General features: G+C 41.4%; 1 protein-coding gene across 1 annotated transcript; it reads left to right on the plus strand.

Annotated features, from left to right (window-relative positions):
* TESPA1 (thymocyte expressed, positive selection associated 1) lies at positions 1-26,782 on the plus strand. Its single transcript, XM_070736066.1, has 5 exons — positions 1-82; positions 15,841-15,877; positions 18,815-18,918; positions 21,886-22,094; positions 25,092-26,782. The coding sequence occupies exons 3-5, from the start codon at positions 18,872-18,874 to the stop codon at positions 25,742-25,744; spliced, it is 909 nt and encodes a 302-aa protein (XP_070592167.1). The 5' UTR covers positions 1-82; positions 15,841-15,877; positions 18,815-18,871; the 3' UTR covers positions 25,745-26,782.
* The last annotated feature ends 127 nt before the right edge of the window (positions 26,783-26,909 follow it).

Raw genomic sequence — 26,909 nt, forward strand, 5'->3', positions numbered from 1 at the left:
CAGGATGGATGGGGCATCTTTAGGAAGGGGGTCCAGCTCCAGGAGCAGATCTTCCTGAGGCCACCCCCAGTTGTCCTGGACGGTAAGTGATGGCACCGGGAGACTCAAGGTGGGGCTTGTGGTATCTTATGAAGCACATGCTTTGGGGAGGAGGTTTCTTGGTTTTGACTGTAAACTTAAAACTGAGGTAAAAGAGAGCGGAGAGTAAGGAAGATAGTGGGGAACGGGTGAGGGGCTACTGCCATGACCGGGGGGGGGGGGAATGCAGTGGGGTAGCAAAAATGGAGCTCCACCCCAGAGCACCCAATTTGCACTGAAAGATGTTTAAAGAAAATTCATAAGCCACGCCCACAGCGTGGTAGTAAAAAATTTGGTAGCCTTTCACTGGTGGGGAGGTATGTGTGTAGAACAAGAGGATGATGTTTCAATTCAGGATAAGGTTCCCAAAGGCACGAAAAGAAAGGAATTGAACTCTAATGCAAGGGAAACTTCCACACACTTGAAATCCAGGATTTCAGTTCCCAGAACTCCAACTATTATGGCTGAGGGGATCAAGTTGTAGTCCCATCCTAGAGGACATTCATTAGAGGGCATTCGTTGGGGAGGGCTGTCATCAGGCTTCCCTTTTCTTTTCAGCCCTAGCACACCATGCCATGGTTTTTTAGGTCATCCTTCATGCTGTACCCTTCACATTACTAAATGAGTAGCAAAATTAGAAGCCTAAATTTTATTGTTAAGTTTCTCCTTCCCCAGTTTCTAGGCGGTTGAGAAATTCCAAGGGGCAACTCTACTGGATGGGTTTTGTTTTCTTTGGAGAAGAGCAAGAGGATGAGAAATATATAGGATTGGTTTTGTAATATTTGCTTTGTCTATACATCTGGATGCAGTGTATAAGTAGAAACATTAGGATGTTCTTGCTAGGTAGCAAATTCCCTAGATTGAGTTTGGCTTTTGCTGACCATATGAATCGCTAGCTATTTGAGATTCTTAAATTCCCATATCCTTTAAAAAATAATTTTCTACCACATAATTGAGCAAATTGATGACTTACAGTTGCTTTAGTTACGATCCCCATAACTTAACCATTCTCCTGCTGGTTCTGTTTTCCTTCCTTCCTTCCTTCCCTCCTTCCCTTTCTTCTTCCTTCCTTCCTTCTTTCCCTCCCTCCCTCCTCTTCTTCCTTCCTTCCTTCTTTCCTTCCCTCCCTCCTCTTCTTTTTTCTTTTCTTCCTTCCTTCCTTTCTCCACCCACCTCATTTTGAAGCAATCCTGAGACTTTACCATTTTTGGCAGCTGCACTCAAGATCATCTGAAAAGCACAAGTTGCCTACTATTGCTTTAGGCCCATCCTCTATTAGCATCCTAGAAAAAAGCTTCATACTTCTATTGTGTGTTATGGCCAGCCACTTACTGTACTACCCCATATTCAAATATCCTCTTTTTCCCAGCCATCCATCCTCAGCATTCCTACCTTTCTTAATCTTATCGGTGAATTGTTCAGTTAGAAATAACCACTGGCTGGTTTCACTCAATGCATCAACCCCCCACTGAGAAAATATTGCTGTGCTTATGTAATAGGAAATACCCTAGTCTGGCTTAATGTGAAGGTGTGAGCTTACTCAAGCAATGCATGAAATCCCCAACACCAACAACAGTTGGCCCCATTATAGACTAATCTAGCATGTTGTGCAAATTTAGCCACTGTGATTGATACTGTGTTGACACCTGTTGGTCCTTGCTGTCCTCTGGGGTCATTGTATGATAGACAGAAGCAAAGAACTCGATGCCTCCAAAGACTTTGAACTTTGAACCCCACTGGCATGGGATTGGGAGCATCTCTGGTTAAGAAATGTTTAGAAGCCCCCAGCCTTCCCAACTCTGAAATAAGCAGATTGCTTCATCTTGAGGCAGAGTTCTTGCCATCTGTTTATAAGCTCCTAACCCTCTTTTTCTGTAGCTGTGATGTAGATGTATGAAACCAAAAGTGAACTGGGACTGACCCTAATATGGAAACAAGAACTTCCTCATCTCTGTCTGTAGATTTCAATTGCTGATGCGCAAAGAGCTACATTGACTCTAACCTAGAAAAAGGTCCAATCCTTTCTTCAAGAAAAGGATTGGATCAGAGCTTCCCCAACAGTATCTTAAGAGCAAGGGGCTCATTAATTTATATTGTATAATTTTATTTCCATTTTCTGGAGTCTTATTCCTTGGGTCTTATTCAGACCCACAACATTAATTGAGGCTGTTCCTTCATACCATGTTCTTTAAGTAACCTTTGTATTTCCAGATATGTCTGAATTTTAACTCTCAGCAGCTGTACCCAGTTTGGCTCATGATGAGATATGATAGCAGTGTCTCAAGATATCCTCTCTTGCTCCAGAGAATGCCTGGGCTTAAGAGCATTATCTCTGCTAATCAGCCGCTTATAACCTCCATAAGATGGTTCTAATTTTGCTTAGACCATATTCTGTTGATTTACCATTAATGCGAACAGGAAATTCTTTGTACTTACTTGTTATAAGAATTACAAGAATTAAAAAGATACAATAATTTTTTAAAAAATGACTTTTTTATTTTTAGTGCTCCTACTATGATCCAGAATTCAACTAAATAGCATTTATAGCATTTATACTTATATACCGCTTCTTGGTGTTTTACAGCCCTCTCTAAGCGGTTTACAGAGAGTCAGCCTATTGCCCCCAACAATCTGGGTCCTCATTTTACCAAACCTGAAAGGATGGAAGGCTGAGTCAACCTTGAGCCTGGTGAGATTCGATCTGCCAAACTGCTAGCAGCCGGTGATCAGCAGACGTAGCTTACAATACTGCACTCTAACCACCGAGGCTCTGTAAATGTTTGCTACCATTTGCAAACAGCAGATGAAGAGGTCGGGCACAAACATTGCTTTAAAAAAAATCATAAGCACATACATTCCATGTCTAGTCCGTGTGGCAAAAATGATGTCTATTTTGGCCCCGCCCTCCAAGATGGCTGCCGATCTGTAAGGTTTCCTTTATTTCTCTTACCAACGATCTGCTGATTTCACGGCTAAAGCTAGCTCTTCCGCAGTGCTGCTCCCTGGCTTTGAATGGGAGCATTTAAGAGTGATAGATTGGATAAAAATGTATGGTTTTGATACGTTTTAAGCAGGGGCGGAATTTTATTCCCAGCGTTAGCAGTGCACTGTATATGTAGCTTCATTTCTCCTGTGGGCGCGTGGGCGAGTCCCAGCGTGTTTTTGTTTCTGTGCATACGTGTTGTGGTTAGCTCTGGCCCTGCTCATGAGGGGACGCCCAGGTGTGGGATTTTGGCAATTTTTTTGTTTCTGCGCATACGCAGAAGCAAAAAATTGCTGAAATTTCTCGTGAGATTTTGCTTCCTGTACATGCTCAAAAACAAAAACACTCTCGGACACACATGAATGCCTGCAGGAGAAGCAAAACTGCATGTGCCCCTCAACTTTTACTACTGGTGTGGCATCATTTACTGTTCCGGTAGGAACCCACTACTGGTTTTAAAATATATTCATAGATGTACATATGGAAACTGTTTAGAAAAAAGAAAATTAAATATTTTAAAAAGGAGTGACTCAAGGCAACTTTTGGATGATTGTATACCAGTGATTTTCAACCTTTTTTGAGCTGTAGCATATTTTTTACATTTACAAAATAACATTTACCTCCCAGTCCTGACCAGGATTAGAAATTGGGACCATGGGGAGGAGTAGCAGCTTCAACTACTCATCGTGATCACACAATGACAGGTGCGCAGCAGCCCGAGCGGGGACCTTCCTGGATGTGGATGAGAGGCCTGCTATTGGTTCATTGCTAGTGGTCGGGATGAATCCTAGAAGGTGATTGGTTAGTGAGCGTTCCCTATGCCTCCACTGTTCCTTTCGCTGATAGCTGGAGGGATTGTGATGGGAATGTTTATGTTTGGACGGAGGCGGCTGGCATTGGGCCAGATAAATGGTCTCCGTGGGCCATATCTGGCACGTTTGGGGACCCATATTTAATTTCCCCACAGCACACCAGACTATGTCTCACGGCACACTAGTGTGCCATTACACACTGGTTGTAGACCCAATGAGGAAGGGATTATTGAAGATTCCAATTCCCTCTCGAAGCGAATGAAGTCACTAAACATATCCATCTTCCTGTCAACATTTCATTTTCTAAGCATGCCAGAATTTTAATCTTCATTTTTTTTATTTTATTGTTTTATTTTGCTCTTTGCCTTAAAAGTTGATCAATGGTTGAATGTTGATTTATTTCAACCCATAGCTGGACTCCAATTGCTTTTTCTCTTTTTTCCTCCTTGATATATGTTGCTTTGCATAACCTTTGTCCTTTCCATATGGAAAACATGGCAATCTTCAGGATGGTGGTGAAGTGACATTAGACTCTCACCAATGGAGTCTGTATTTTTTTGAATTTTCAAAATACCTGGAGATTATTTCTATTGTTCTCATCATTTTGGACTGAAATATAGAGGAAAATGTATTTTATTGTTGTTCTTTGTTCCCTTATTAAGTTTCACAGATTAAAATAGCTAAACGGTGTCTGAAAAATGCTGTCCACTTTGGACGTAAAGATAGCAGGGCATCTCACCCAAAGCTTGCTGCAGGGTTTATCAAGAAGCCACAACTTTCAGCTGAAACTACAGACAGGAAACAAACTTTTCAATGTCTTGACTGCTGCTTGTGATAAGGACGTTACTTGCCATTTTTTGATAGGATGAATGCAACTCATATTCAAGGCCAAACATCTAAGACGGGGGTGAGGTGGGGTGTCAAAAACTTGGGTCATCACATGATGTATTGGGAATTTCCCCTCTTTTGGTAAACCGGGTGAGGGGCGGAGCCAGCATGTGACGCATCCGGCCAGCCAAGTTATAAATGTACTTCACAGCACTTTTATCCAAACAGACCCATTTGGATCCAAATTGTCTTTTGGATTCTACCCCTATTACTCCCATGCACTCTGTCATGGAACATTGGGAAGAAATCTGAATGTCCACAGATTGAGACAGATAAGTCTAAATCAGAAAAGGCTGTACTGAAGTTTTTGGAGTAGACAGACTCTACTATCATGTTGGAAGCATCTCCTATACATACAGAAGATATGTTAGGAAGGACAGCTGTAATATGGATGAACTAATATATGCTAATAGATTCTCCGCATCAAAACCTATCAGGAAAGACTTAATGAACTCAATCTGTATAGTCTGGAGGACAGAAGGGAAAGGGGGGACATGATCAAAACATTTAAATATGTTAAAGGGTTAAATAAGGTTCAGGAGGGAAGTGTTTTTAATAGGAAAGTGAACACAAGAACAAGGGGGCACAATCTGAGGTTAGTTGAGGGAAAGATCAGAAACAACGTGAGAAAATATTATTTTACTGAAATAGTAGTAGAAGTTTGGAACAAACTTCCAGCAGATGTGGTTGGTAAATCCATAGTAACTGAATTTAAACATGCCTGGGATAAACATATATCCATCCTAAGATAAAATACGGGAAATAGTATAAGGGAAGACTAGATGGACCATGAGGTCTTTTTCTGCCATCAATCTTCTATGTTTCTATGTTTCTATTACTTTTCATTGGGAGATGCCTACTGTTAGTAATAATAGCTACAATCATTATTTACTAATTACAATTATAAATAGTGAAGCTGACTCTGGAAAGGATCAAAGTTAATCCTGAAGAATCAATAGTGGATCAACAAAACTTCCTTCTTTTGATACAGTCTGTCGCATACTATACTAACCAACGAAAACACATTATTTTTATTCAGCTTATATTAGATGAGAAAGCACCGGAAAGTTAACTTTTTTTTTTTTGGTGATATGTGTTTTGTTTCCTTCCTTCCTTTCTCTCTACATGGCAGTCAATCATGGTAAAGTTTCACTTCAGATGCTCCCAGAAATATTGGAGGTGCTATGCAAGTACAGTACTATGATTTCTTCCCTTCTCTTAGATACTACAGTATTTCACTGTTTCAAAGGTGATAAACCAGGTTTGCTGACTTGGGCCTGCTCCTCCTCAGTTTTTCGGTGGGCCTCTGAAGCCTCAACTTGAGTGCATAGTTGAATACCAAAGTTATTCCCCCCTTTTTAGCTCCTGATAATTTCAAATACAAATTGTTCTGCTTCTTTCATTTTTTTGTATACAAATTCAGGATTGGTGATTTGTCTGAGCGCTTGATTCAAAGGCATGGTGAATTATTGCTTGCTGTTTAAGTCATTATTCTGAACTGTTATATTACCCAGTGCCTGATATAAGGAGCAATGATAAGGAATCATGTTATTTTTCACAAAATATCACCTTGAGCTTTTCAGGCAGTAATGGGCTGCTGCTCCCATGGGGGGCAGTGGGGGCAGTAAATTTATGCACTATTGATTGAATACTTAACGGGGGTTTTTTTTGTCCTTCCTTCTCTAATACCTTAGTATGATCCTTAATTACTTTTATAGCAATTAAAGAAAATTGAGTTACTTGACTAATCTATTATTATACTGAACCTTGTGGGTTCAGTACAAAACCTTAAAATGTTACTGTGCTCCTCAACAAATAATGCTGTCTATCATTTGTCCTTTTTGTGGCTATTCAAATAATTTGACTTAATCAACTGAAAAAGCGTCCAAACACCTATTTGAAAACTTATCTTGGTCAGTAAGCCACTCCCGCCCAGTCACATGACCTTTAAGCCACTCCCAGTTACATGATTCTCAAACCTCTCCCACTCGGTCACATGGCAGACAAGCCACTCCTGCTTGATCACATGACCATCAAGCCACACCCACAAAATAAGCCACGCCTACAGTGTAGCAGTAAAAATTTTGGTAGCCCATCACTGTTCTCAGGGAGGGTATCTTCATTTTAATCTGCCGTGTCCCAGAGTCATCAGGAGTTGGGAAGAGTAACGATTTAAAAAATTGATTTCAATGGTTGAACAGCCTGATCTCATTATCAGAAAAATATCAAATGGATTGGTAACCGATTCAAATGAAAAACTGGAGAATTCTGTCAAACACTGTCCATCAGTTCTCTGATGGTTTTATTTTTTTCTTAATTGGTTCTTAGATTCTCACGAATCATGGAGAATTTCATTTTATGGCTGAGCCAGTTTTCTTGGGAGAGACAACAGCCACCGGCTATACAGATCTGCATGGTCTACTTTAGGTATACAGTGATCTCTCGGTTAGTGCGGGGGTTACGTTCCAAGACCTCCCGCGCTAACCGATTTCCGCGTTATACTGGATGCGGAAGTAAAAACCACCATCTGCGCATGTGCGCCATTTTTTTCATGGCCGCACATGCACAGATGGTGGAGTTTGCGTGTGGGCGGCGGGGAAGACCAAGGGAAGGTTCCTTCAGCCGCCCAACAGCTGATCTGCTCCGCAGCGTGGAAGCAGCGAGGAGCCGAAGATGGGGTTTCCCCGTTGCCGCGCTGCGGAGCGGATCAGGTGTTGGGCGGCTGAAGGAACCTTCCCTTGGTCTTCCCGCCGCCCAGGCAAAGGGGAAACCCCAAGATCACTTGCCGCTTGCCGCTTGCCGTATTGCAGCTTGGAGCCTTGCTTCGCCTCCTTCGCTGCAATACGGCAAGCGGCAAGCGGCAAGCGATCTTGGGGTTTCCCCTTTGCCTGGGCAGCACTGGGGCCATGCGGAGCCGCTCATCTAGGGGGGCGTGGACCGGCAAGGTGCCCTCCGCTCTCTCTCTTTCTCTCCTTGTTACCGGTGTGGTATAAGAGAGAGAAAGAAAGAGAAAGGAGGGCGACTTGCCAGTCCACGCCCCCCTGGATTAGCGGCCCCGCATGGCCCCAGCGCCGGACTCCGCCGTTGCCTCCGCCTCTGCAGCTGAGAGGCCACGTCCACCCCCTCCTCGGTGTCCCCGGCACCCAGCGTCCCCACGCCGCCTCCACCTCCCGGTAATGCGCCCGACCTCTGCCTCTCTCTTTCTCTCTCATATACCACGCCGGCAACAGGGAGAGAAAGAGAGAGAGAACTAGCGTGGACTTATTTTTTATTTTTTAATATTTTATTTTTTTAATTAATATTTTTTGAAAAACCGCATTGCAGCGTTTCGCGCTAATCGAGACCGTGCTAATCGAGGGATCACTGTACAACAGAAGTGGAGCAAGATTGAATGTTTTTCTTGGAGAATACTTTCTTGTAAGGTAGGATAGCTACATATATTGTATACTGTATTCTGGAATATTAACCCAGCCACTGGTTTCTTTACATCTCTCCCCTCCCTACCCCACCCTATAATTCCTATAATTCCTTAAGAACATAAGAACATAAGAAGAGCCATGCTGAATCGGGCCAAAGCTCATCAAGTCCAGCATTCTGTGTCTCACAGTGGCCCACCAATTGTCCATGGGGATCTTGAGCAGAAAGAGAAGGCAGAACTCCCTTTCCCTTGACCCCCAACAAATGGTACTCAAGGAAATCCTGCCTGCCTCAACCAACATAGAGGCGGCACATGGACATCCGTTTCAATAACCACCGATACACTTGGCATCCATGAATCTGTCTAATCCTGCCTTGAAGCTATCCAGGCTGACAGCTGTTATGACCTCTTCTGGAAGTGTTAGATCGGGTACATTGTAGTTAAATTGGTTTTATTAACAATTAACTGGAATGGCAGCAAGTGATTGCTAACAGGCTGGGTAGCAAAAGATGCACCCTAAAATAACGGCACTCTCTATATACAGTTCAACAGGGTAGGTGTTGCTTTGACAGCCATTTAAAAACTGGCATCAGCCACTGTTATCTAATCAGTGGGTGGTATTCAAATGGCCACTGTTGTCCAATCAGCGGCCGGCATTCAAATGGATTCTGTTATCCAATCAGTGCCCAGTATGCAAATTTCTTTGGACAGAACAGGAAGGCAATTCCATAAACCAACGACCCCCTGGGTGAAGAAATATTTCCCTTTATTTGTCCTCACTTTCTTATCTATGAGCTTTAGGGAGTGCACCCTCGTCCTAGTATTGTGTGATAGAAAAAAGAATAGAAAAGGTGGATAGAGAAAAGAATTTTTCTCTATCCCACCTTTTCTATCCCATGCATGATTTTATAAACTTGAATCACGTCACCTCTTAAACGCCATTTTTCAAGGCTGAAGAGACCAAGGCATTGCAACCTGGTTTCATACATCTCATATTTGCATAGCACAGTATTCTCTGCGATTTATGCTGTGGCATAATGCTGCATACAGGATGCCCCCTCTCCAGAACTTCACTGGGAAGAAGATGTCCATAATTTTATGTCTACATTTACATCTATATCATGTACATCTACATCTGCTGTTTGTATGATGAATGGCTCTCCTAGCAATGTTCCCAAGCCACTTTTATCGTCCCCTCCTTTTAGAAATGCTTTCTTTAGAACATTAATAACACAATGGAGGAATAAAAACGGCATCATCATAAATAGAATGTATTTCCTGTTTATGTGAACATTGTCCCAAATGATCTGAGCTGGATGGGGGTAATGAGAAGGGAGGTAACATAATTTGCATTCAGTTTGTTGCCGGTAGACATGTCACTTCAGAAATGAAGTCTTTCACATTCCATGTCTTCTTGTTTTATATTCTACAGCATAAATAAACTGGGGGTGATTGATGAAGTAATAATGTGATATATCAGGAGGATGCTAGTGGAAAAGGTTGCTAGGGGTTGAATGTGAAGAACGGTCTGAGGCATAGAGCAGAAGAACTTTTAGCTTTAATGTTAGATTCGCACAGGAATGAAAAAGCGAGACACAGGAACAGTTCAGCACCTTTATTTTTCAAAAGCTGAGTGCGATACAAACTGCTGGAAGGATGCAGGGAAGCCGCTTTTAATGGCTTCCCTGTAGCCTGCTGGCCACTGACAACGGTTTATTTTCCCCACCACTAGATTAGCCAATCAGCAGTGGCCATGCAGATCAGTACTCCCTACAGCAGTATGTAACACCCCTCCCCTCTTAGTTCATGTAAAGTCCAGTCAGGAATCAACATAGGTCATTTAGTTATATAAGTAAACAGGGTGCCGTACAGTCCTACTGGGTCTGTGTGATTCAGTTCCTTGGGAGTTTTCAACTGTAGTGGACATGCCTGTTGCTGCTCCTTCACCTGCTTGTGTAATACTTTGGAACTATCCACCAAGCATGGTGGCTAAAGTCTTGGTATCCTCGTCCTCCAATCCCAGGTGACTCCAGCATCTGCATGTAGAGACTTGTGCTCCTCCTGTGGGGTTGCGAGAAAGTCCCTTTGAATTATTTTATTATATGGCCTGGCTCTCGTCATAGTTGTCTTGGTTGATTGTATTGTATGGCCTTCGGGGCAGAGACTCGCATTGTTCTGGCCTCTCTAATGGGGCTCCTTTTGGTTGGGTTGCCTCCGGTTGGTGAAGCCAGGAATCTCCCACTCTATTTGGGTTAATATTGAAGAGAAATTTGATGATTAGTGGGTTCTTGAATATTGGACAGTTCGGAATGTCATCAGCCAATGGAAAGAGAATATTGCAATAATTTGATGAAAGGTGGATGTGTAGTGGTAGGGTTAGACCTTGTTTAAAGAAAAAAGAATTTGGAAATTCTTAAGTTAAGTAAGTTAATGGAATTCAGAGAAATGTGTTGCTTGTCTATTAGCCACAAAATAGATATAAATGGGCACACTCGGGAGAAATAAGAAAGAGAAGAGGGGGCAGAAGAGAGAAGGAGAGAAGGAAGAGGGAGGGTAGGAAAAGAGAGGGGTTAGGAGGAAGAGGGAAAGAAAAGAAAGGTGGGGAGAGAATGAGAAGGGGGAAGAGAAAGTTAGAGGAAGTCAGAAGAGGGAAGTAGGAAGAAGGGAGAGAAGGAGAAAGTAGGTAGAGAAAAGGGAGGGAGGTAAAACAGGAGAGTGACATGATATGAGAAGAGGGAAATAGATGGGCAACTTGATAATGATGTATACAAGATTAATATGTTGGTTTATTGGATAATGCATGTTAATACTTGATAAGATGATAAGATGTTATGGTGTGTGCGTGTGTGTGTGTGTGTGTGTGTGTGTGTAATGCAGGGAAAAAATAAAATAAAATTGCAAAACAAACAAACAATAAAGTGAACCTTTGATTTACGGTCAGGCACCTGAGCGTGCTATGATTTATTTATTAAATTTATCATTTATTATGGAAAAAAAGATATCCTATGTTTCTGATCTATTTAAAGCATTATTTTTCTTAAAATGTTCCCCATCCTCCCACTTTGCGACAAATAGGATCATATGGGTAGCAGTTCCTCTCCAGTGACATCATGGTATCTTGGTCATAATTACCAGAGTGATTGGCTGTTAACAGAATTTATAACAAAAATATACTGTAGTTCTCTCCAACTTTCATGAGCCCTGATCTTACCTATGTAGCTTTATATAGAATGGCTACAGTTTAAATAAGCACTGAAGTTACAGATGCCCCACACAATATATTCACCTATAAGTTTGAGCCTTGTGGTTGCACACTGTGTCCAGGGGCCAATTGTTGGCTGCAGTTCTAAATAAACTTATTTATCACCCATGCCATTGACCCAGTGTCCAAAATTACTTCTTAAGAAGGTGCTGGTGCATGTTTTAGACTACACAGAAAGACATTTATTTATTTGTTTATTTAGGCTTAATATGCCGCCCTATTCCCAGAGGTCTCTGGCTGGTTCACAGCCAATAGACATAAATACAATATAAAACTCCATTTACAAAAGAGTACAAAACAATTTAAAACCTGCGACGAGCAACGAAACAGCTAAAAAATCCCACACATATCTTTCCTGGTTGGATCTTGATGGGGTGCCATCTGATCAACGACCCCAGACACGTCATTTTTAAGGATGATTTTCATATACTTTGTTAAGTCCAGGGATTGAAGAGGCTTGAGGCAGGTTTCAAGACAAACAGCTCTTTATTTGACTATGTACAAGGTCCAGCAAAGAACCACTCTGACAGCTAGCCCTTTTATAGGGAGCTGTCAGATGGCTCGACCAATCAGTGGCTTGCCTTCCCCTGCTCAAATGGAGGACCTGGTTATAACCAGGCACTCTCAATATGTAACATACCCTCTTCCTTAAAACATGCCTTTTATAATGCATTCTTCTCTCAAATACTTATTTTAATTTTTCCCAGATATTGCCCTGAGTGTGAAGTCAATACTGGTAACTACTTTCAGCTTTTCCACAAAAGCAGCTGATCTATACTTTGTCCACTGGAGGGAGCCATTGCATAACTGAAAAGGAAAGCATGCAATTTAACTAGGATTTTTTTTAAAAACCATTCAAAAGAGGTGTAGTAGCTGGCTTTGCAAGGCTTGCGGTGCTGCTTCAAGAATTATCTCTGACTAGCTTTACATCTGTGTACATTCATAGCTACTTTGCTTCCGCTGGGATCCAGGCAAAAACAATCTATCTCCATATATAAGCTTTATTTATTTTTATTTATTTATTTGTCAAGCACGTACTGTATTGGTAATTTATTTTATTTATTTATTTATTATTTAGATTTGTATGCCGCCCCTCTCCGCAGACTCGGGGCGTCTCACAGCAGGATACAACAATTCATGACAAATCTAAATATAATTTAAAATATTTAAAAAACCCCATTTACTAAACAAACATACACACAAACATACCATGCATAAATTGTACATGCCCGGGGGAGGTGATTCAGTTCCCCCATGCCTGACGACAAAGGTGGGTTTTAAGGAGTTAATATACAAAGATATAACAATATTTATATAGATGATACTAGTAAGAGAGAAACATTAGGACAGGGGACGGAAGGTGTACTTATGCACACCCAAGTTTCTATGATTGAGCTGAAATCCAAGAAAGTTTTACTGTCTTATTTAGAAATACTGGTAAGAAAACGTTTGCCCCGACTGAAAAACAGCAGGTCCTAGAACAGGTGCTAGTAGGGTTTGGATTCTTCTGGTTTTTGACATTAGCTGAGAACAGTCTGCCCAATTATTATCGCTGCAAACTGAGCCGATATGGGTACACTTCTCAATTGTAAGCATAGAAATGAATATAATGTTGGTTATTTTTGCAGTTGTGGAGTTGGAATGCATATGATATAGCAAGATGGCATTGGACCAGATTACCTCCGGAACCGCCTGTTACCGCACAAATCCCAGCGACTGATAAGGTCCCACAGAGTTGGCCTTTTCCGGGTCCCGTCGACTAAACAATGTCGTTTGGCGGGCCCCAAGGGAAGAACCTTCTCTGTGGCGGCCCCGGCCCTCTGGAACCAACTCCCCCCGGAGATTAGAACTGCCCCCACCCTCCCTGTCTTTCGTAAACTACTCAAGACTCACTTATACCGCCAGGCATGGGGGAGTTGAGATATTCCTTCCCCCTAGGCCATTACAAGTTATGCATGGTATGTTTGTGTGTATGTTTGGTTTTATAATAGGGGTTTTTAGTTGTTTTATTATTGGATTGTTATATGCTGTTTTTATCATTGTTGTTAGCCACCCCGAGTCTACGGAGAGGGGTGGCATACAAATCCAATAAATAAAATAAATAAAAAAAGATAGACTGATCCAAAAGTGTTTCCAAATAGCTATTAGTTTGTGGTCACTGTTTCCTTTACCCTATTTTCTCCCCAGAAAGGATGGTCAGATTAGAAAATAGTGGCTCCTGGGATTTTGCATTAGGATTGCCATAAAACTGTGCAGCAGAAAAGGCAAAATAATTCATGGATAGTATCAGAGCTCTGAGAGTTTGATGGCTAAGCAAAAAGTTGGTCACAGATTTTCTCCTCTCTGTCTGTTTCTGTCTCTGTCTCTCTCTCATCTATCTCCATCTCCATCTGTAACCCAACCCCATCCCCATGTCCGTCCGTCCATCCATCCATCCATCCATCCATCCATCCATCCATCCATCCATTAAATATTGTGAAAACACAATAAGACAATCCACTTGATAGGCTCCAAGTGGGGTCCCAAAGCCCACTGATTAAACCACATTTTTAAGGCTTTGAAGAAAAGCAACACGATGAGAGGGCAATCTTATCTCTGGGGGAATGATGTTCTGAAATGAGGGAACCCCTACAGAGGAGGTATTTTTTCTGTGTTCCCCCAAAAGAGGGGTGGGTTCCTACTTACCTCGTTGCTAGTTTGCTTCCTCCCATGCTGCATGCACAGTGCAGAAAAATCCAATAATAATAATAATAATTTTTAAAAAGCCGAAAACAAGATGGCAACCGCATACATAGTGCCAGAAACTCGGCTTTTGCGCATGCTCAGAAGAAGAAAAAATTTAAAAGATAGTGGCGCCCACCCATTGGCACAAACCGAACAGGGTCAGTGATGTCATCATGACATCACCAGCAGGTCATTACCAGTTTGGGCAAACTGGTCTGAAGGGGAAGGAACCGACCCCTGCACCAGGTGTACTTCCTTGAAAGTTAGGACCTGCCCTTCCTTCTTCCTCTGGAGGGCTGATTGGTGGTAGGCAGTCCTTCAAATACCCTAGCCCTGAGCCATGTAGGGCTTTAAAGGTAAGAACCAGCACCATGAATGTTCAGAACTTGCTTCACAGCATAATGTCATTTTTCCCATTCAGGACCATGGAAGTCTTGACTTAGCCAAACTGAGATGTATTATTATGGTGGGTCACACAATGAGGAGCCAAGTGTTCAGAATAGATTAACAGGCCAAGTGACCCTTGTGTTAAACTTTTCAAAAGCTTTCTTAATTAAACCTCAACCTCATTTTGCTGTTGGATGCTCAGATGATGGGCAGTGCACTTTAAATGCCAGTAATTGTGCTGATGACTCTAAAGTGTGCAATAGGGTTGATATTCCTGGACGGGTCTGTAATATGGTAAATGATTTAGTTTTACTAGATAAATGGTCAAAGCAATGGAAACTGCAGTTCAATGTTTCCAAATGTAAAATAATGCACTTGGGGAAAAGGAATCCTCAATCTGAGTATTGTTTTGGCAGTTCTGTGTTAGCAAAAACTTCAGAAGAGAAGGATTTAGGGATAGTGATTTCTGACAGTCTCAAAATGGATGAACAGTGTGGTCGGGCGGTAGGAAAAGCAAGTAGGTTGCTTGGCTGCTTAGCTAGAGGTATAACAAGCAGGAAGAGGGAGATTGTGATCCCCTTATATAGAGTGCTGGTGAGACCACATTTGGAATACTGTGTTCAGTTCTGGAGACCTCACCTACAAAAAGATATTGACAAAATTGAATGGGTCCAAAGACGGGTTACAAGAATGGTGGAAGGTCCTAAGCAAAATACGTATCAGGAAAGGCTTAATGAACTCAATCTGTATAGTCTGGAGGACAGAAGGAAAAGGGGGGCATGATCGAAACATTTAAATATGTTAAAGGGTTAAATAAGGTTCAGGAGGGAAGTGTTTTTAATAGAAAAGTCAACACAAGAACAAGGGGACACAATCTGAAGTTAGTTGGGGGAAAGATCAAAAGCAACGTGAGAAAATATTATTTTACTGGAAGAGTAGTAGATCCTTGGAACAAACTTCCAGCAGACATGGTTGGTAAATCCACAGTAACTGAATTTAAACATGCCTGGGATAAACATATATCCATTGTAAGATAAAATACAGGAAATAGTAGAAGGGCAGACTAGATGGACCATGAGGTCTTTTTCTGCCATCAGTCTTCTGTGTTTCTATGTTTCTATGTAATTTTCTAAAATGGAAGGGGAACCTGACTAGTATAAAATTTATATAAAAATTAGATTAATCAATGTGATGGAACAAAATCCATACAGTGTCTGCTGTTTGTAGAAAATGCTTGGTATTTTTGGCTTCTTTAATAACAAAAAACTTTTTTTCTTCCTCTTTCCAGCAATGCTACTCCTGGAGAAAATCAGAGTAGAACCCAGGTAAGAAATAGAAATCAAGCAAACATTTACGAAAATCTTTGGAAAAGAAAATCCTGTTAAATTAAATGATGTTTTTCTGCAAATATAGATAGTAGCTTTATCCCAGTTATGTATCACAACTATAATATCCTTAACATAGACTGGACTTCAGTTCCATAATTTTGAATGATGGAACCCATATTTGCTGACAAAATGGAAACATAATTTCAGTGCTCCTACTCTTAATTTATTAAACTTGTCAACGTTTGACAATTTCGGAGGAATGCTGCTCTATGCTCTTTATGGGTGTGAGTGAATCCCACTGAAGTGCAATGATGATTAGATATATGGAATCACAGTACAATAATTTACCTTGGTTTTGGGAATGTTGCTAATGTTACAAAGTTAACTTAGTTAATTGATGTCACTATTGGTCATTCAGAATTTCAGGCATTTGACCATATTCCCAAACTGGGATATTAATCCCCCCCAGAAAGGAAACTATTAAAGAGTAAGGCCTCGGTAAAGCCACACTTGTCTTGGAATACTGCATTCAGTTTTGGTCGCCACGATGTAAAAAGAATGTTGAGACTCTAGAAAGAGTGCAGAGAAAAACAACAAAGATGATTAGAGGACTGGAGGATATGAAGAACAATTGCAGGAACTGGGTAGGTCTAGTTTAATGAAAAGAAGGACTAGGGGAGACATGATAGCAGCATCCCAGTATCTCAGGGGTTGCCATAAAGAAAAGGGAGTCAAACTATTCTCCAAAGCTTCTGAGGGTAGAACAGGAAATAATGGATGGAAACTAATCAAAGAGAGAAGCAACTTATAATTAAGAAAATATTTCCTGATAGAACAATTAATCAGTGGAACAACTTGCCTCTAGAAGTTGTAAATTTTTATTTATTTTTTATTTATTTATTTATTTTGTCCAATACATAATACACATTGAAGAGAAAGATATGTAATAATATAAATAAAGAAAAGAATAGAAGAAAAGAAAAGATATAAAAGTATAGGTGAACATATTTGAAAGGAAGAAAAGATAAATGAGATAAGGAGAGACAATGGGACAGGGGACGGAAGGCACACTGGTGCACTTATGCACGCCCCTTACTGACCTCTAAGGAACCTGGAGAGGTCAATCGTGGAGAGTCTAAGGGAAAAATGTTTGGGGTTAGGGGTTGACACTACTGAGTCAGGTAATGAGTTCCACGCTTCGACAACTCGGTTGCTGAAGTCATATTTTTTACAGTCAAGTTTGGAGCGGTTAATATTAAGTTTGAATCTGTTGCGTGCTCTTGTGTTATTGCGATTGAAGCTGAAATAGTCATTGACAGGTAGAACATTGCAGCATATGATCTTGTGGGCAATACTTAGATCGTGTTTTAGGCGACGTAGTTCTAAGCTTTCTAGACCTAGGATTGATAGTCTGCTTTCCAACACTGGAAGGTTTTAAATAGATTTTAGATAGCCATTTGTCTGAAATGGTGTAGGGTTTCTTGCCTAAGCAGTAGGTTGGACTAGAAGACCCCCAAGTCCCCTTACAACTTTGTTATTCTATTCTGTTCTATTCTAAAATCTGCCCTTAGAGCTGTTAGAACAGAAACCCCGACAATTAGAAAGTAGCAAAGAATGATAATTTTCAGTGTTTCTCTGCTGCCATCCCATGGTTATTTGCATTATTACAGACCAGATTTAGTAGCTGTACCCTTTGTACTGTACAGTGGAACCCCGACATAAGAGCTGCTCTACTTAAGAGCAACTCGAGATAAGAGCTGGGAGGGGAGAGATATTTTTGTTCTACTTACAAGCCCAAATTCGAGATACAAGCGCCAAGGAGCTGTCTCCTGAAGCCAAACGCTAACTTCCGCGTTCGGCTTCAGGAGACAGCTGCGAAGCGGCGTGCGTGTTTTAAAAGGTTGCAGCCGGCCTGGGGGGCTCGGGGGGGTGCTTTCAGCTTTCTTTCTTGCTCTTTTTCTTTCTCTCTTTTACCTTCCCTTCCTCTATTTCTTCTTTTCTTTCTCCTTCCCACCTTCTTCCCTCCCTCCCTCCCTTCACTCATTCCTCTCTTACTCTCCCCTTTCATAAGTTTCCTTGCTTCCTTCCTCTGTTCCTATCCCTTCCCCCTTTCTTTCTTTCTTTCTTTCTTTCTTTCTTTCTTTCTTGCTCTTTTTCTTTCTCTCTTTTACCTTCCCTTCCTCTATTTCTTCTTTTCTTTCTCCTTCCCACCTTCTTCCCTCCCTCCCTCCCTTCACTCATTCCTCTCTTACTCTCCCCTTTCATAAGTTTCCTTGCTTCCTTCCTCTGTTCCTGTCCCTTCCCTCTTTCCTTCCTTCCTTCCCACCCTCCGTCCATTCATTCACCCATTCCTCTCTTGATCGCTTAAAGCCGGTCCCTGGTGCAAAAAGGGTTGGGGACCTCTGTCCTACAGGATTGGGTGGCAGAGAAGTTGAACATATGTAAATTTAAAAGTTTAAGAAAGTTTACAAGTTAAGTGAAAGAAACTTCATTATTCATTTATATGTACATGTACATTTCTTCATTAAAAACATGTCTTTCTGCATAATTTAGACTAACTTTGTGAGTTTTTTGAGGGCTGGAACCAATTAAAATTATTTACATTAATTCCTATGGGGAAAAGTCGTTCGAGATAAGAGCTGCTCGACTTAAGAGCCCAGGTCCGGAACGAATTAAACTCGTATCTCGAGGTACCACTGTACTTATTTTCCCCCCCCAGGTATTCAGTGCATTTGTTGAAAATGAGGATTATTGTTTTAACTCCACCCAATACACTGTACTCTCTTTCAACTCATTTCCCCCCTGATAAGACTTTTTCTTTTTTAATGTGGCTGTTGACATAACCACCAGCCTGTCCATCTGTCTTCTTCAGCAAATGTTTCCTACAGGCCAGGTGATCCTGGGCTTCACTTCACTGTCTTTCTTTTATGGCAGGATCTGCAAAGGTGCTGCCTGGCCTTCCAAGCCTGGGATCTCCATCTAGATCACAACATGACTTCCAATGACATGGCAGACAGCAATCACAAGACCAGTTCCAGGTAAGCCTGAAGCTTGTTTGCGGAGGGCTTTGCTAAAAGGATACAAAATATTTTACCATATATAAGGTGGAGGCTACAGGCCAAGGATGCAGTCAAGACCTTATGGATCTTACATAGAATGTAGATAGCTGGTCATCTGCATTCTTTTAGAGAGTCATTGAGGCCACCTGGAAGTTTTCTGTGTCCTCAGGATCACCTGCAAATGGAACCTTCTTGGAACTGTTGAAAGGACTGTGTTGTAGTTTGGCTATATAGATAATAGCAATAGCATTTAGACCTACAGTATATGCTGCTTCATAGCGCTTTTACAGTTCAGTCTAAGCACTTTCCAGAATCAGCCTATTGCCCCCAACAATCTGGGTCCTCATTTTACCCACCTTGGAAAAATGGAAGGCTGAGACTTGAGCCAGTGGTGAGATTTGAACTGCTGAACTACAGCTAGCAGTTAGCTGAAGTGGCCTGCAATGCTGCACTCTAACCATTGTGTCACCCCGGGATAATGTCTTATCCCTTCCCTTTTGTCCATTTGCACTACTCAGGTGACCGCGAGGGTACAGATAAATCTCTAGGTGGCCTCAACAACTCTTTAAAAATAATGCAAATGACCATCTGTCTGCAAGGAGTAAAAATCCTTCCATTCCACACCATCCAGTCAAAGCTGAAGAAGCTTCTTGGATGAGGAATGAAACATTTTCAAAGAAAAACCAAAGAAGTCCCATTGCCTCTTGGAAAAAAAGCACTTTTGGGACAGCCATGACGTGGATGACAGAATTTTCATTGACATTTAGTGAGGATGTGAATCCCCAGAAGGGAGGTGCTGCATTTCTGGAGAATAAGAGAACAGTCCAGATATCTGGTGTGAGAGAAAGAGGGTAAAAATAGCCTCTCCAGAATAGAGTAGAGTAGAACAGAACAGAACAGAACAGAACAATAGAATTCTTTATTGTCAAGTGTGATTGGACACACAAGGAATTTGTCATTGGTGCACATGCTCTCACTGTACATAAAAGAAAATATACGTTTGTCAAGAATCATGAGATACAACAGTTGATGATTGTCATAGAGGTCAAATAAGCAATGAAGAAACTGAAATACAGTAACTGAATTTAAACATGCCTGGGATAAACATAGATCCATCCTAAGATAAAATACAAAAAATAGCATAAAGGCAGACTAGATGGACCATGAGGTCTTTTTCTGCCGTCAGTCTTCTATGTTTCTATGTTTTTAAGAAACAATCAATATTAATAAAAATCTTAAGGATACAAGAAACAAATTACAATCATACAGTCATAAGTGAGAGGAGATGGGTGATAAGAATGATGAGAAAAAACCAGAAGTAATAGTAATTCAGAGTTAGTAAATAGATTGACAGTGTTGAGGGAATTATTTGTTTATCAGAGTGATGGGGTTTGGGGAAAAACCTGTCCTTGTGTCTAGTTGTCTTGGTGTGCAGTGCTCTAATATCAAAGTGAATGATAGATGCAGATAGTAGAATGCTTAGTCTGGCTAGATTGATGACAGGCCCCAAAATCACCACTTAATTTTCCCAAGCTGAGTTCTTGATTGTTTCCACAGTTATAAACTGAATCCTGTCAGCAAAGCATTCTACTATGTGCATTTACCATCTGCTCCGAGAACCAGTGTTCCCTCTAATTTCTTTTGGGGGTGGGCGGAAAAGTATAGTGTCTGAGTGGCAGTCCCTTCGGGACTGGGCGGCACAGAAATAATAAATAAATAAATAAATAATAAACAAACAAACAAACAAACAAAAAATCCACCCTGTTTTGCCTCAGAGAATTTCAAAATAAAATACTGTACTGTGTGTCTATAACAGTGAGCTCATAATAGGGCAGCTCTATCAATATCAAAATGCCACTTAAATAGTTGAGCTAGTTTCAAACTAGATTTTGATTTTCTTTCTCTCTTCCTTACTCCCATTCTTTTTCTTTCTCTTTTCCTTCCTCTCTTTTTTCTATCTGTTTATCTCTCTTCCTCTCTTCCTCTCTCTCTCCTTCCCTCTCACTCTTTCCCTCTCGGCTTCTGGGCAGGTTTGGAAAACTCTGAGTTGATGATGATTTTTAAGTGAGCGATTGCTCACTGCTCAGCTTAGAGGGAACTATGCCGAGAACTGTTAGAGATGGGCTGTCTTCACCTTCTTTTTCTCACACCAAATATCTCTTATGCCCCTGGAAAGCTCACTCCTCTCTCCCTAGCATCTGCTTCTTCACTATATTCTATCACTTCTTCATCTTTGACAGGCACATTTCAAAACCAAGCAGGGGTTTCTGCTACCGCCACTATTGGTGCTCAGCGCACACAGCTTTAGGCACCTGGAGTGCGCATGTGCACATTCTGGTGAGATTTTGCTTCTGCGCATGTGCAGGAAGTAAAATCTCATGAGGGGACGCGCTCGCATGAGAGATTTTGGCATTTATTTTGCTTCTGCGCATGCGCATAAGCAAAAAATTACTGAAATCTCGCATATGCCCCCATGAGATTTTGCTTCCTGTGCATGCACAGAAGCAAAATCTCACCAGGACCCATGCGTATGCACACCAGAGGCCTAAAACTGTGTATGCAGCTCCAATTTTTACTACCGGTGCGGCATCCTCATCCCTACTGATAGGAACCTGATACTGGTCACAACCTATTGTAAGGATACAATTGGGAGATATAAAGCTTCTATAAAACCGCCAATGTGGTGTAGCATTTGAGGTGTTGCTGACGGACTGGGAAGAATCAGATTTAAATCAAGTCTCAGCCATGAAAGGTTACTTTGTGACTTTGGGAAAGTCATGCCCTTCCAGTTGAAATAACTTGTTGTGGAGATAAACTGTGGGGCTTCTTGTTGTGGAGATAAACTGAAGGAAAGAGCACTATGGACATTGAAATAATAATAATAAAAATAACTCCAATGATTAATTGTTCCCTGAATTCTGCCTCTTGCCATCGTCTCCCTTTTAGCATTTCAGAAGTGTTGGACCGCTGTCAGATTGATGCCGAGACCATTCTTGGCAACCTGGGATTCACAGAAGAATTAGCCCAGGCTGCCACTTGGATTCCTGATCGGTTCTTCTCTGTTCCATCCCAAGCTGAGGGCATAAATTTCCCTCTTTTTCTAAGAGCTCAAATCCAGCGGATCGAGATGGAGGATCCTTGCCTGATGTTAGTAAGTAAGTGTCTCCTTCACGACTGGAGGTTCTGAAAGTGGCCTCTCAGAAGGTGAGAAGACCTCCTATGTTCAATGGCAAAACATCTACTTTGAATGAAAAGGATCTTTGGCTTGATCTTTCTCAACCCTGGAAATGATCGACAGGCAGTAGGTTAATAATTAAGTCACAAAATACAGTAAGTCATGCCCACAGAACCGGTAGTAAAATTTGTTTAGAACCCACCCCTGATAATCTGTGAAGGTGTGGTTCAGCAATATGTGGAAGATTGTGTATTTCCCACCTTTGAGTAAAATAACAAGCATGCGTAGGTTTAACACTAATTTTATTTATTTTTATTTATTTATTTGTCAAACAAGTATAGTATTATAGTACATATTAACATAACATAACATAAGTAGAACGTAGTAATAGAAAGGATAATAAGACAGTAAGACAGGGACATTAGGAACACAAGTGCACTTATGCACGCCCCTTACGGACCTCTTAGAAAAGGGGAGAGGTCAATTGTAGATAATGTAAGGTTGAAGATTTTGGGGTTGGGGGAAGCAACAACAGAGTCAGGTAATGAGGTCCAGGCGGTGACCACTCTATTGCTGGAATCATATTTTCTGCAGTCAGGTTTGGAGCGATTTACATTCAGTTTGTATCTATTACGTGCTCTTGTGTTGGTGAACCTTTTCAGCACCAAGTGCCCAAACCAGAACATGTGCTCATGCATTTGCGTGTTCCCTCTAATTTTTTGGGGGGTGGGCGGAAAAGTATAGTGTCTGAGCGGCAGTCCCTTCAGGACTGGGCGGCACAGAAATAATAAATAAATAAACAAACAAACGAATAAATAAATGAATGAATGAATGAATGAACGAACGAACGAACAAACAAACAAACAAACAAACAAACAAACAAAAAACCCACCCTGTTTTGCCTCAGAGAATTTCAAAATAAAATACTGTACTGTGTGTCTATAACAGTGAGCTCATAATAGGGCAACTCTATCAATATCAAAATGCCACTTAAATAGTTGAGCTAGTTTCAAACTAGATTTTGATTTTCTTTCTCTCTTCCTTACTCCCATTCTTTTTCTTTCTCTTTTCCTTCCTCTCTTTTTTCTATCTGTTTCTCTCTCTTCCTCTCTCTCTCCTTCCCTCTCACTCTTTCCCTCTCGGCTTCTGGGCAGGTTTGGAAAACTCTGAGTTGATGATGATTTTTAAGTGAGCGATTGCTCACTGCTCAGCTTAGAGGGAACTATGGCCGGAGTGCCAGAAAACTGAAGACCAGCTGCCCGATGTGTATGTATGTGCTAGCCAACTGGCATCCAAGTTTCCGGTGTGCATATGTGTGCCGGCCAGTTGGTCTGTGTGTGCCTGAATGCCAGAAACCTGAAGACCATTTGGCTGGCACAGACATGCACATCGGCCAGCTGGTCTTTGGGTTTCTGGCGCTATGGCATAAATGAAGACAAGTTGACCAGTGCACCTCTATGCACCAGAAACCAGAAGAGCAGCTGATGACGGTGTGCGTGCCCACAGAGAGAGCTCTGTATGTCACCTCTGGCATATCTGCCATAGGTTCACCATCACAGCTATAGGTGACTTATGACCAAATTGAGCCCCAAATTTCTGTTGTTAAGTGAGATATTTGTGAAGTGAGTTTTTCCTCATTTTATGACCTTTCCTGTCACGGTTGTTAAGTGAATCACTGCAGTTGGTAAATTAGTTGTTAAGTGAATCTGACTTCCTCATTGACTTTGCTTGTTAAATGCTTGTAAAAGGGAATCACATGATTCCCATGACACTACAATTACCATAAATATTGCCAGTTGTGATTCATACAATCTTGAAGTTGCATAAGAAGTGAAAAATACAGAGGTTTTTGTTTTTGTTTTTTTGGGGTCGCACATACTGTATGCATACACCACTCACAACACTGTGGGAGCCGCCTGTGTGGTGCATTTACAAACAGGGGTCTATTCACTCATGCACAAAAACTATTTTTGTTTTTTTTAAACACATTTTTATGGCTGCCCACATCATACTAGCTAATCTGTGCAAAACCCAGCATTACAAGGAATCCAGAAAAGGAACAGAGATATTGCTTCTGTATATTCATTTGCCCAAACCATCCAATGTAGGTTATTGTCAATTATTGCCAATGATATGGAAAGCCTATTTTTGTCATTATATTGACCAAACATCCTATTCCTCTGTTCTATTTAAATCTAAAGGTTACTTGCTCTATGCCCTGTGTATCTAGGGTAAAAGGTACTTACTTATTCAGCTCGTTTATTGTTCTAGCTAAGAGCAAAAGGTTAAACTAGCAATCATGTGCTCACCTGCTTGCTTGATATGATCTGTTTGTATACTGTATATTAACCTGTTACTAGTTAGCTATCTTTGGTGTAAGTCAATCATCGTAATTGTATGCACAAGAATTTTGTTAGAAAAATAAATAAATAATGTCCTGAGCAAGACAGATCTCTGAATACACCCAGGAAGAAGACAGAGGTCTCTGAACTACAGAGGCTTCATGCCCAGAGAGAAGGTCTTCCTAGCCTGGAACTGCTTTGCTCAGAAAACCATCTCTCCGTGCCTATGATTCCTGCAATCCAAGGTGGAACAGAGTGCTTGTTTAAATAAGAGTGCAAGCATTCAAGTATTTGTCATGATACCAGTATGTTTACTCTCAACTGGCAATGCGCACTGCAAAGTCTTGTCTGCAAATATGAGGAATGTTGAAAGATTAGTGGTGTACCAGCTGTTAAGTTGACTAAGCATGTGCCTAGGGCACCAGGCCCAAAGGGGGCACCACAAAATTGAGGTAGGAAAAAAAACTTGTAAAAGAAAAACTGATAAAACTAGGGAGGAGGGCACCAAGATTTCTCAGTGCTTAGGGCACCAGTGAGCCTTAATCTTCCACTGTGAAAGATCAAGGAGCAATTAGTGCTTTTTCAATATGGGTGGTTTTCTCTCTCTCTGATGTATCTCCCTGCTCTTTTTTCAGGTCGGTTCACAGATGTCCAAACTCTGGGTGAAACAGCGGACGATTGCTTCTGCCTCTATTCACATATATCTAAGACACCAGTGCAGGAGATCTCACCTGGCCACTTGTTCTGGGCCTTTCCAGAAATCCCAGATTCCTGGAATGTTCCTTCCCAGCCAGAGTCTTCTTCTCCTCTCCATGCCCTGCAAAAAGCTATGCGCTTGTGTACCTCATCCCAGAAAGAATGGCCCCCGAGAACATTCAGTGTGCAGTCTCCGGTGAATTGCATGGAACAGGAAATGTGGGAAGTGATACGCAAGGATCACAAAGGTCTATTTCCATTCAACATGGAAGATCTGGAAGATGAAACTCAAGCCGTGCCCATGAAAGTTTCAGTTTGTCACAGTAGAATGGGCAGAAGGGTAAATTCTTCAAGGCCTACCTTCATAGAGACACGTCCAGTGATTTCTCCTTGCAGCTACTGTGAAACTCCATGTTATTTGTGGAAAAATGCAGAAATATCCATGCAAGGATGGCTTTCTTTCCATTTTGGTGGGACAAGAAAGAACATGTTGGATAATGTTGGCCCCCAGGAGTTATGCCATTTTGGACATCATTCTTCTCCAGAGGCCACCTCTCCAGATGAAACCAGTGAAGAATCCAATGAAGAGTAACCCACTAAGAAGAGAAGAGGGCTGTATGGATAGAACTGGCATAGAATTTAGTGTGTGCACAAAAAACAGGTATCCAACTTTTCCAACGTGATCTTAATCATGTGCACTGTGGCCTAATTCCAAGTATTTAAGCTCTGGCACCATACTGGTTCTCTGAAAGATTAATATAAGAGGTCTACTTTAATCGGATAACGTGAACAGTATTGGGTTGCAGTATGGACGGTCTGGTATGCCATCCAAGTAGGAAAAATGTTCCCGTACCAACATGAGATTTGACTTCTGCACATGCACAGGAAATGAAATCTCATGCGAGGATGTGCGTGCACATGATATTTCACCAGTTTTCCAAAAATTGGTGAAATCTCACACATGTGAGGGTCCTTGCGTGAGATTTTGCTTCCTGCACATGTGCAGAAGTGGAATCTTGTCCTGGCGCCTTCCTGCGCATATGCCGGACATGTGCATGCCCACACCAGTCATTGGGAGCACACCAGCAGCGCCAGTGACAGGGAGCCCTTCAGTGAATGTGAAGTTGATTTAATTGATGGTAACATTGTTTGAAATCATTGGTTATTATTTGTATTATAACATTCAATAGCTTTGGAGATCTGAATTCAGCACATGTATTTGCAGGAAGATGTGCACCTGAAGATAAGCAAAATTTTACTAATCATGTTGTTAAATGCCTCACTGAAAGAAAAAAATGCAGCTATTTATTCTAGTAACTTGGATGCAAAACATGGGTTTAGTCCAGGGGTTATCAACCTTAAACACTTTAAGAGCCGTTTGGACCCATTTCCCACAGAAAAGAAAACACCGGGAACCACAAAAGCCTTTTGACATCTAAAATGAAGATAACACTGCATTTAAAAAAACCTTTATGCTATGTATAAAAAACTATAGTGTGTTGCATTTGTGAAATTAATGAACTGCTACAGAGAAAACAAATGTTTATTTCTGCATGCAACAAAAACATTTTGAACTCTGAAAGAAAAAATGGCTTGAAAACCTCAATAAATCATGTGCTGGCGGGTGTTACACATTGGCGGTTGTGATGCATATTTTGAGCAACGGAGCCACAGGAGAGGGAGAGCCACATGTAGCTCCAGAGCTGGGGTTGCAGACCCCTGATTTAGTCCAGCTATAAGTGAATGCTAAGAAGCTT

This window comes from Erythrolamprus reginae, chromosome 2 (genome assembly GCF_031021105.1).
Source record: "Erythrolamprus reginae isolate rEryReg1 chromosome 2, rEryReg1.hap1, whole genome shotgun sequence".
Lineage (NCBI taxonomy): Eukaryota > Metazoa > Chordata > Lepidosauria > Squamata > Dipsadidae > Erythrolamprus > Erythrolamprus reginae.